This window comes from Equus asinus, chromosome 5, assembly GCF_041296235.1.
Source record: "Equus asinus isolate D_3611 breed Donkey chromosome 5, EquAss-T2T_v2, whole genome shotgun sequence".
Classification (NCBI taxonomy): Eukaryota; Metazoa; Chordata; class Mammalia; order Perissodactyla; family Equidae; genus Equus; species Equus asinus.
In genome coordinates this window covers 38,693,485-38,705,556 of record NC_091794.1, presented here as the reverse complement: position 1 = coordinate 38,705,556, position 12,072 = coordinate 38,693,485, and the positions used below count along the sequence as shown (strand labels likewise).

The window sequence follows — 12,072 nt, the reverse complement described above, 5'->3', positions numbered from 1 at the left end:
TACAATGTCATATTACACAACTACAGTACTGTTAATTAAGAGAGCAGCCCAGTATAGTTGTAAACATTTTAAATGTAGTAAACAAGACTTGGCATGTCTTTTCTCCCCAAAACTTGCCATTATAATGCTCTTTCTGTGATTAATTATTCATCCTGGAAAAATTTTCAGGTATATTTTAGTCTTTAAAAATATTACACTGAAATAATGTGTGAAAAGATTTAGTCATGGCAATTTCACTGAAGCTTTTATTGCCTCGGTTGGTAATGTGACAGGGATTGTAAGAACACAATTGAACTTACAGAGATATGCAGATGATAGTCACTAAAGATACTCTTCATCTCAAGTATTTTTCATGTGGGCACTTCTAATTTTATACACTTTACTATTTAAAAAGCATTACATTTTAAAATGTGTACCTGTTTTGACATTTGGCAAAGGAAAATCAGCATGGGGAGTTTACCAGAAAGACTGAAACACTAATGAGTTAAAGCGATTCAAGTTGCGTGTTGTGTGTGAGTGTGTCTCTCTCAACCTCTCTCTGCCAATAACTCTCTTTCACAGACACACACTCACACACACTCACACATGGCCATATGTGTAAGCATTTTTTAGTACAAAATATTCCCTGGAAGCAGACATTTATCCCCAGAATAATCACACCACATTAAAATCAGTCTTCTCTTCTCAGCCCTAGTAAGAGTATTAATTCTAAGATGCCATCATAGAGTGAACCTTAACTTTTATGCTACATAATTATATTCAAAGCTTTATGTATTTTTTGTTTATAATTACACAGTAATTATAAATGTTTAGTACCAAACTGATGACAAACACTATTTTGTTGAAAACGTCTTGCATTTAAAAGAAAAAGTCTGTAAAACCCAAGGCACTAGGCCATGAACCAATATCAGACTTTTATGAAAAACAATTTATATTGAAAAAAAAGCTAATGGGATCTCATTTCAAAACACAGCATACTCGAATTAATCAATCTGAAAACAATATCATAACTCAAAATCTTCAAGACAGGAAACATAGTACATAGATATATCTTTTTAAGTTTTTCATAATTGTAGTTCTTTATATTTACAAATATGAAATCAGGAAATACTGAAAGCAGCAGGACGAGTCTTCTTCTTTCTTTTTTTTCTTTAAATAACCAATTCCAATAACCTAAATAGAAGTTTTCAAAATTCTCCTTTGGTAGAATTACATTCTTGAATTAAAATTATGATTGGAATATTGATATAATATCTATGGGGAAAGCTTTCTACTCAATTTCAAAATCATGTAATAAAAAGTGGTTTTAATATGACAATGTTTCTTAAAATCATTCCCACATCTACATAAAATGTACTGCTAATCTGAAGTATATTCCTTTGATAATTTCAACATTAGACCTTAGAGAGTGCCTGAATACACCAAGCAAAATCGATTCCTGCTAAAGATCATAGGCATCCAATATTTGAAGTTTTACATGTTTTAACCTGCCTTACAGAAATGTTTAAGAAAGCAATAGACCCTTCTTCACATATCAGGAAGTGAACAGAGAAATGAGCATTTTCAGCATGAAAGCAGTTCACAGGTCTTGTAATGACAAAAATACATACAAGACAGACTTCTGCTTTGATGTGAAAATTGAGCTAATTTAAGTGAAACAAAAACAGTAAAGAGACTAAATAATTTACAAAAATAGAAGCCAGATTGGTATTTTGCATCAAGTGCATGCTTGCTGGAAAATCTCTGCTCCTGAAGTAAGTATTTGGCAACCACAGTGATTAGCAGTTAAAGCAATTTCAACAAAATAAGAAGTCATCAAAAATGGACTATTTGTCTGAAAGAGCAGTACCTATATTATAAGGATTGAACTTCATGGCTCATCATGACCATTTTCAAAATTTAATTCCTACTATCTTCTTATAAATTAAGAGAATTTCATTTGTGTTCCATAGTGCGCTCACAAAAAACCCCCAAAAAACAAAAAATAAACCCTCATGCCTAAATTTAGAATATTGTATTGTGTAGCAATCTAAAACATTCAAAACAAATTAAATAGTTTAACTTATTCGACAGGCATATAAGCATTTCAAAATCATAATGAAATCCAATTATGTAGTGCACAATGTAGACACAAGTAGAATCTAACATTATGCAGACATTTTCTAAATAAAAGCTCCCTGTAGGACAACTATATATATAAACATGGGTAAGATAAGTGCAGACTAGTTCTGTGGAACCTTTTGAAATCGAGGGTCTGAAACACAATAAATTTTTCAGGTAGGCACACCAAGTTATCCTAAAAATGTTTCACGTTGGTTATTTTGACAAATTTTTCATCAGATACTCTACTCACGTTAACAATACATGTGATTTGCCAGAAAAAAAAATCCCCCCAAACCAAAACACCATTCCAGATCTGGTACACTTAAATATATCACTCTCATTGGAAGTGCTATCAGCATAGTCTTTGCAACTAGCCCAAAGCATATATTTAAGAAGTTTTTATAAATTGTTTGTGATGTTCATATGTTTAATTCTTATGCCAAACTGTTTTCTGATGAAGACAGCATTGTGCTTTATGCAAGAATGGAAACCTCAAAATAATCACCATAAAGCTTCTAAGACTTATGGGAGAGTAAACTAGGATGGTCCACAGATATAAGATGAAATCCACAATGTTGGAATCATAAATGTTTAGAGCGGCCCAGACTAGAAGACAAGCCCAAACCACCATTAGAAGAATGAAATACGATATGGTCCAAGATGTATCCTTAAAGTTTTGTCTCAACCCTCAGTCTGAATTGTGAGGATTGATCTTCAGTTCAGTCCAGCCAGCAGAAATTGACTGTGCAATTTTCCGTTGTATTAATATTGTACAGACTATGTACATTCTAGAAGGTTCCTTTAGTGCTACACTGTTGTACTTTTTGTCCCAGCAATTTGAGGGCGTGCAAATTCCACAAAGTCATCAATAAGAACAGGCCATGCTCCTGGAAAAAAAAAAAAACATATATATATATAGATACATATATATATATATATATATATGAGAGAAAGGAAGGAAAGAAACAGAAATAAGGCTTACATTTTAATAGAATTCTTTCTTTTTTAAAATACCTTCCCCATAACAGTTCAAGTATATCATCATAAATAGTCCCACTGATAGGACTTCCAAAATTCTACCTATTTATAGAGGTTCTGCTCAAAATATTCCTTGTATTCTCTCTACTCTATTATTCTAACACTTGATCGTTCCGTGAATGATAAAAATAACTTTTCCGGTAACCACTCAATAATACTATGGTTTTCTGAAGGCCACTGAAGTAATCTGGTTAAAACTGGCAAACTAAGGAACGGCCATGATAAAACGGCATGCTGCCAGTGCTGACAGCATAGTAGGTAGGAGGAAACACGTTTTCAGGCGTTTTCTGGCAACCTTACAAAGGAAATCTTTCCTATTTCATGATAATAAATGAGTAAAAGATTTGAAATTGCATAGATGCAGGCTTCTATACATCCACATGCCAACCTCCAAATCAGGAAGTTCTCCAGTTTTGTATAACGTCTAACAGAAAGCACAATTATCAGTCAAATACAGCGTTAGACACTTCTCACTTTTTAGTGAAGACTATAAATGACAATGAAAACAAAGAGAAGAAAATAACGTCATCGCTGGTTAGAGTAAATGGTTTCAGGACACTTTTAAGGAGGCCAAAGTCACTGGAGATTTATTTATTTATCTGGTGAGGAAGACTGTCATTGAGCTAACATGTGTGACAACCTTCCTCTATTTTGTATTTGGGACACCACCACAGTGTGGCTTGATGAGCGGTGTGCAGGTCCACAGTTGGGATCCGAACCCACAAATCCCTGACCACCAAAGTGGAGCATGTGAACCTAACCACTACACCACAGGGCCGGCCCTTCACTGGAGATTCTTTTAAAGAACAGTTCTGTCTATTCAACAACCTCAAAAATGCATCCTGCTAATTCTCAACGGGGACTAGGTGTGAAGAAATCAATGTAAATCACTCCCACTTCTAGAAAAACAAAAGCACATGTCCTGCTAGTGTGTGGTAGCACCATCTCTATACATTTACGAAAATACAGCAGAAAAGCATTCAATCTGTGAATATTTATTGAATGCCAATTGTACTACAGGAGCAGCTGAAGTACATTTCAAATTAGAAAAAGTCACCAAACGAGTATACAACCACGTTCAGACAAGACAAACAGGGAATGAAAAAAATACATACAAGTATAAAAGTACATAAGAAGAGAATAGATCCCTAAAGTAAACTGAAAATATAAAACATGGATAAAAATTACTCATACCTCTCTGGAAGACATGAATACTGAGTTGGTATTAAAAAAACAGATTAGATTGGTAAAGAGGATGAAGGTATTTTATACATTCAGAAAAGCAAAAATAAAAGCACTGAAGAGGGAAACTCAACTCCAAGAAAAACAGACGTAAACAAGAAGTTCAAGAGTGTGTGATAAAAGAAGAAGGCAGGGAAAAGGAAAAAACAGGGCAAAAATGTTCATTACCTTCTTCATCATAATTAGACATGTCATCTGCAATCATCGTACTGAAGTCTAAAAGAAGATTCCAAGTATCTTTTGGTATTGATCGTTTATGATGTTCCTATATAAAAACAAACAAAAAACATTCAAATCACTAAAGAGTTTCAAAAAAACAGTCCAGATATTGAAAGGAAAAATGCAAAACAACTTGTGTAATGAAATTCTGGTAATCAAATTCCTCATTCTGTGTCCATTACATGCTCTGAGATGAGTTAGTCATGCTTTAAAATGTTAATTTACCTTCAAACAAACCAAAATTTTAGAGAAAACATGGAACTGCAGAAAACAAGAACTTACCAACAAAAATTTATTCCATAAGTCTAAGAATTTAAATCTTCCATTAAGCACTAAATTCCAGTAGGCAATGGCCATTTCTAGATCTGTAAGATTAAAAATAAATTATGTATTTCAAATGCCATGAATATTTGTCCCTGCAAAAAAACCCCAGGTTAGACCGAAGATAGTCTTAAAAAACAACAACAACAACAAAAAACAGCTTGTGTCCTGAATACTTAAGTATTAAAATTTTCCTATAGAGATAAGACCAAGGTTTGTATCCTGCCTCCATCACCAAGGAATGGTCCCTTCAGGGCAAGGATACCACTTACCTCAGAGAGGGCTTCTGGAAGTTTTAAATTAGGTAATATAGATAAACATGCTTGACTAGCTCATAAGTATTCAAATTTTAGTTAATGTACATCTGTGTTTCTTGACCTCAGCAATTGTGACATTTTGGGCCAGATAATTTTTTGTTGTGAGGGGATGTCCTATGCATTGTAGCATTAACAGCATCCCTGGCCTCTACCCATAGATACCAGTAACAGCTTCATTCTACCCCGAGTGAGGACAACCAAAAATGTCTCCAGACATTGCCAAAGGTCCCTAGGGGGCAAAATTGCCCCCAGTTGAGAACCGCTGATGTACACCTATAGGTTGTGATGCAAAGGATTACTACCCACAATCCTAACCAATTTTACACTCCAAGCTGCTGGCTGGCTGATCTTGACCTCAAGGAGACCATTAAGACTACTGAATTAAAAACTAAAATTAATAATAAACACTTGTTTTTTTAAAATTTTGATGAAGATGATATAAATGGCTATTTAATTGGGTTTGGAGCAGAGAAGGGTAAAGAAGTAATATTGCCACGTGACAAAGAACTACACCTGTCACATAACAGAGAGAAAGAACTATGATTTCTTTCAAAGAATTAAAGTAGTTAAGAAAGCATCAAACTTTTATAAGTGAATTTACATTTCCAGGTCAGGAAAAATTACATCCCTAGTAATTTAAAAGTCTTTTAGATATGATCTCCAAACCACACTTGATAATCTGAGAAATCATGAGAGACTAGGAAAGACTCCAAAAAGGCTCACATCCTATCTCAAAGAAAAATATATAAGCCATAAGGCTAAAAAATTGCCCATCTTCACTGGACTTTAACTTCTTCAAGGACAAGGACTACATATCCCCAAACTACTAGGCATTCAGAAACTGCTGAGAGAACAAACTTCCTACAGTTCCATGCACAAATGTACTTACTTTCAAATCCATCATTATGCCTTCCTTCAAATTCATTGGAAAATGTGCCTCTTTCTTCTCCTATCTGAAGAGAAGCCCCTGACATCACTATCATGGATCAAAAACCATCCTGACTCTCCAAGGAATCTTGTCTATTTAATGATTGGTTTTCCTCTCTCCCTACGTCTTCAACTTCACCTTGTCTTCTGGCTTTCCCCTTCCACAAAGAAACATGCTCAGGTTATTACCTATCCTTAAAAAATCTTTCTTGGATTCCTCATCCCCTTACTAGCTACCCTCTTTCTCTTTGCCTTCACAGATAGTCTTAAAACAGTGCTTGGAGTCTTTTACTTTTATACATAATGTGCTCCTGAAAACATGTCTGAAGGTCGAATTCAGATCCCCATGTTTTAAGGGAACTAGAAATAGAACACCAATTCCTAATCGCAGTTCCTTTTTTAATCTTTAAAGCTCTATACCCAATATTCCTTCCTTGTTCTTTTCTCTACCAACTACACATAAATTGTCTAGCTTAAGTGCACTAAAATTGCTGTTAGGAGCATGTACAGTATAAGATTTGCTGTTATTAGCATGCTTAATGATTTCCTTCTATAGTTCAAATGCACTATATTTATGAGAACTAAGCTTATTACTAGTGTTAGCATTTTCTTCCGTTTCAACTAATTTTTACAAATTAAGGATGAGAAACAATGAAATATTCAAATAACTGCAAACTATGAGATACATATAAATGTCCATTTGTCAGCTGATACACTAGAGCAAGACTGACAGAGGAAGACTGTACATGGATGATGTTTGAAAGCTCAGATTGTAAAAGGAGAACTTTCTGTAATCAACATCCATTGCCCTGTTTCCTCACCTCCCACACACTTTAATCCTATAATTTCATCACTCACCCCACTGAAAGTAACCTCTGGTGGGTCACGAGACCCTTCTGTTCGCCAAATAAACACTTTTATGTCCTTAATTTACTTGGCTCTCTGCCATCTTTGACAGACTTGAGCACACCTCCTGGACGGAACTGTCGCTTCTTTCAGCTTTAATGACAGCACTCTATTGATTTTCATCTATCCTCTTTGGCCTTCTTTTCTTTTACTGGCTCCTCTTCCTCCATTCATTAAATGTTGGTGTTCTATAAAACAGTATGTTAGCAATAACCACTTCTACTTTCCTCAGATTTTTCAAATCTTTACCTTTTTCACATTATACACTCAACCATCTCTAACAACTCCTAAATCTGAAATTTATATCTATATTCTAGACTCATGCATCTAACTGCCTAAGGACATCTTCAACTGGGTACCCACAAACCACTCAAATCCAACAGGGCTCAAACTAAACTCATTATCTTACCTCTACAAACCTGCTACTCTGTCTCTATCAATGAATGTCATCACCCTGCAGTGCTTTGCAGTGAAACACAATTTCTCATTGTGAGGAACCATCCTATGCAATGTAGGACATTTAGCACCCCGCTAAGGCCAGTAGAAACCCTCAGTCATTATGACAACCAAAAAACACCCGCAAACGTTTACAAGTGTCCCCTAAGGGTGTTGACAATCGCTGGGGAAATTCCTTTCTTTCTCATCACACACTTCCAATCGAAGCTCTCTCATTTTGGCTTCGAAGTACCTTTTAAATCTCTCTCTCTTCTCCATCCCCACTGGCAGGGCCTATGCTAGGGTTCTCTTCATGTCTAGCTAAATAATTGGGACAGCTTCATAACCAATTTCTCTTCCTCTTCCTTTTAAAGGACCTCTCTGGTTTCTTTTGGACCTTTCAGGCATATAAATTCGATGCTACTTCCATGTTAAAATTCTTCAATGAGATACCGCTACACACCTTTTGGAATGGCCAAAATCCAAAACACTGACAACAGCCAATGCTGATGAGGATGTGGAGCAACAGGAACTCTCATTCGTTGCTGGTGAGAGTGCAAAATGGTACAGCCACTTTGGAAGACAGTTTGGCAGTTTCTTTCAAAACTAAACGTACTTCTACTATACGATCCAGCAATCACACTCCTTGGTATTTACCCAAATGAACTGAAAACTTATGTCCACACAAAAACCTGCACGTGGACATTTATAGCAGCTTTATTCATAATTGCCAAAACTTGGAAGCAACCAAGGTATCCTTCGGTAAGTGAAAGAATATATAAACTGTGGTCCATCCAGAAGGAATATTATTCAGTGCTAATATGACGTCAACTATGAAGCCATGAAAAGACATGAAGAAAAACAAATGCATATTAATATTACTAAGTGAAAGAAGCCAGTCTGAAAAGGCTACATAGTGGATGATGACAAATATATGATATTCTGGAAAAGGTAAAACTATGCCGACAGTAAAAAGATCAGTGGTGGGGGCTGGCCCCGTGGCCGAGTGGTTAAGTTCGCGTGCTCCGCTGCAGGCGTCCCAGTGTTTCGTTGGTTCGAATCCTGGGCGCGGACATGGCACTGCTCGTCAGACCACGCTGAGGCAGCGTCCCACATACCACAACTAGAAGAACCCACAACGAGAAATATACAACTATGTACTGGGGGGCTTTGGGGAGAAAAAGGAAAAAATAAAATATTTAAAAAAAAAAAAAAAAAGATCAGTGGTGGTCAGGGGTTAGGAGGGAGAAAAGAATGAACAGGCTGAGCATAGAGGATTTTTAGGGCAGTGAAACTTCTGTGTATGATGCTATAATGGTAGATGCATGTCATTATACAGTTGTCCAAACCCAGAGAATGTACATCAAGAGTGAACCTTAATGTAAACTTGAACTTAGGGTGATGATGATGTGTCAATGGCAGCAGAACTGTAACAAAGGTACCACTCTGGTGAAAGATGTTAATAATGGGGGAAGCTGTGCATGTGTGGGACCAGGGGGTATATGGGAAACGTCTGTACCTTCTGCTCAATTTTGCTGTAAACCTAAAACAGCTCAAAAAATAAAGTATATTAAAAAAATAAAAAAATAATCTGCAACGATTTCCTATCACCTTCAGATAAAATCTACACTTCTAGTCCAATGAGCTTACTTGCAATTCCTCAAAGGTGCTATGTCTCTCACCTCTGAGCCACTGAACTTGCTAATCTCTCCACATGAGAGATAGCTTCTTTTTCTTTCAGCCTTGAAAACATGTTTGTTCTTCAAAGCTCAAAAATTATCATCTTTGTGAAGACTTTGTAAACTCAGCCAGGCAGACTTAAGATGCTCCTGACTCCATGCTCTCAAAGTAGTCAATAAATGTTTTTGAATGAAAAAATAATACTCAAAAAGATTAATAAGTTATAATCATGAGCTGAAACACATAAGATTAAGTTGTAGAGGGATATAATGTCAATTACCACAAGCACAGGAAAAACTGCCCTTTGTCAGAAACGTCTGAGTGACACAAAGAACAGCCTAGCTAGAGACAAGTGGTTTAACACAGTAGTTTGCCTCTTAAATCCCAACTCTAGCACTAGTTAAGTGACTTTGGACAATGGAGTTCACCTCTCTGTAACTTACTTTAAAATAAAGATAACTACCTACTCTCATAGGATTGTTGTGAGTATTAAATGAGTTAATACACATAAAACATTTAGAACAGCACCTGGTAAATAATATATGCATCCTTACTATTATTTAATTTAAATAATTTAAAAAATTATTACTATAGATTCTGAAGCAGTACTGTAAAAAAGAGCAAATTTAATATTAAGATAACAAGAAGCAACAACAGCAGTTAGAATAAATGGAGGGAAAACATGGAGAAAAAAACACAGACAAATTCTAATAACGATAATGCGTAAAACTGAAATACTTGCAGAATGAATTCTTAAGCCCTTAGAGCGAAATTTAAAATGCAGAGACAGGTAATCCCAGTGTCATTCTTTCAAAGAGAATCAATATGGGCAATGTGGGATTTCATAAAAGATGATCAACCGAGCACCGGATGAACATGGAAATGAACTGAGACTGGATCCAAACACTGTCCCTCAGGGAAACAAAGTATTCCCAACTCTCTAAGGAAGACAGAATGGTGATTAAAATCCTATTCACAACATCTTAATTTACTTAGAAACACCTACATTTAGCACAACATAATAAAATAAAAAGAATAGAGAACGTGGTGTCAGAAGATCTGGGATTGAGTCCTTCTCAATCGCAACTTCTACCAACTCTAAAGTGATGTGACCTTAATAAGTCAGTCTCTCTGACCATGAGTTTCCTCATCTTTATGACAAAGAGGACAATAGGTTTTCACTTAGTTCAAAGGGTTGTTACAAAAACCAAATGGGATTATACAGATGAAAATATGCTTTAAAAACACTCTACAAGATTACTTCTAAATATTAAAGTAAATAGTTAACAAATAATCTTAAAGTTTTTGTGTGTGTGTGAGGAAGATTAGCACTGAGCTAACATCTGTTGCCAATCTTCCTCTTTTTTTTAAGATTTGATTTCTTTTGATTTTTTTGATTTTTCCTTCTTCTCCCCAAAGCCTCCCATAATGCTTGTATATTTCAGTTGTGGCATGTGGGATACCATCTCAGTATGTTGATGAGCAGTGCTAGGTCCATGTCCAGGATCCAAACTGGAGAAATCCTGGGCCACCAAAGCCAAGCACGCAAACTTAACCACTCAGCCACAGGGCCAGCCCCTCAATATTCCTCTATTGAGGAAAACTGTCACTGAGCTAACATCCGTGCCAATCTTCCTCTATTTTGTATGTGGGACACCACCACAGCGTGGCTTGACAAGCGGTGCTAGGTCTGCACCTGGGATCCAAACCTGTGAACCCCCCCCCAGGCTGCCAAAGTAGAATATGCACACTTAACCACTACGCCACCAGGCCAGCCTCTAAAATTTTTTAAGTCAACAGCACAGGTATAAGATTCTAGCTGAAGCACAGTTCACAAGAAAATAACTTACAGACTTTAGTCTAATAAAGGTTCAGGATGGTCCTAAAAATGTCAGGGCTACTAAAGAACAAATGAATTTTAGACCAAATTAACAGAATAAACAATCTCACAAAAAATAATGGACTCACGGTGGTTTATGTTAAACAGTCTCCTTCTGGAGTACTATGTTCAGCTTTAAGAGCTCTATTTTGAGAAAAAGTGAGACTGGAAATGGGTCTGAGGGAAGAGCAACAGGAATAACAAAGGTCTCTTCAGACGAAGAATAATTAAAATAACTGGAATGCTGACCTGGAGAAAAAGAAGGGGTTAGTGATGGAGATCTTTACATGGTTAGACTTCCTCTGTGCTGCAGCAGAGGACAAATAGGGGCAATGGTACAAGTCATAAAGACAAAGATGTTAGCTCAATAAGGAAGAACCGTGTGATAACAAGTAAGAGTATTCTGTGACGAGAATGAACCACTTCCTAAAACAATGTGTGCCAATCTCTGTTCAAACGTAAAAGCTAAATGAGCATTTGGATAGGTTAGATTTAACAGAGGACTTAGGAAATTGCTTTCAAATTTAAGATTCAGAAGCCTATCAGAAATGGCAGGTGACTGAAGGAGACGGTGACAAAGGAAGCATGCTATCCTAGTGTCACAAGAAGTAAGATTTTAGAAAATGAGAAAATATGGAAAACACCAGTTCTCATCATAACTAGCACAGCTATTTATAAATAAACCACAGGCTTGTCTGTCACTGTTGCTCTTTGCCAATTTGTTCTGGGCCTCACCTTCTCTTCTATGATCTTCTAATTCCTCTTTGCCAAATATTGTAATTTAAGAGCTCTGTGAACCCTTAGAAAGGCTGTCAAGAAAACTGTTTTCTTTTTAATTAAGTTCTTCAACTAAGCATCACTACATTTCTTGACACCCAACACGAATGCAAAACAAAAAGAAACTATGGTTTGTCTTTTATTACGTTTTTCTTTTTTTTAAATTAAGACTTTTTTAGGAGCATCACAGCAGAGTGAGCTCTCCCCTTAGACTCTCCCCCTTAAGAT

The 12,072-nt window shown here is 36.2% G+C and overlaps 1 protein-coding gene across 3 annotated transcripts in view; it reads right to left on the bottom strand.

Annotated features, from left to right (window-relative positions):
* Positions 1–227: 227 nt before the first annotated feature.
* The window catches only part of DCUN1D1 (defective in cullin neddylation 1 domain containing 1), a 32,615-nt gene continuing 20,770 nt past the window's right edge, over positions 228–12,072 (bottom strand). For all 3 annotated transcript variants that reach the window (XM_070509349.1, XM_044771140.2, XM_070509347.1), the window contains exons 5-7: positions 4,885–4,967; positions 4,552–4,648; positions 228–2,990 (exon numbers count right to left, since the gene is read on the bottom strand). In XM_070509349.1, coding sequence (XP_070365450.1) covers positions 2,911–2,990; positions 4,552–4,648; positions 4,885–4,967 — 260 coding nt within the window. In that variant the 3' untranslated portion in view covers positions 228–2,910. The remainder of the gene's footprint in view (positions 2,991–4,551; positions 4,649–4,884; positions 4,968–12,072) is intronic.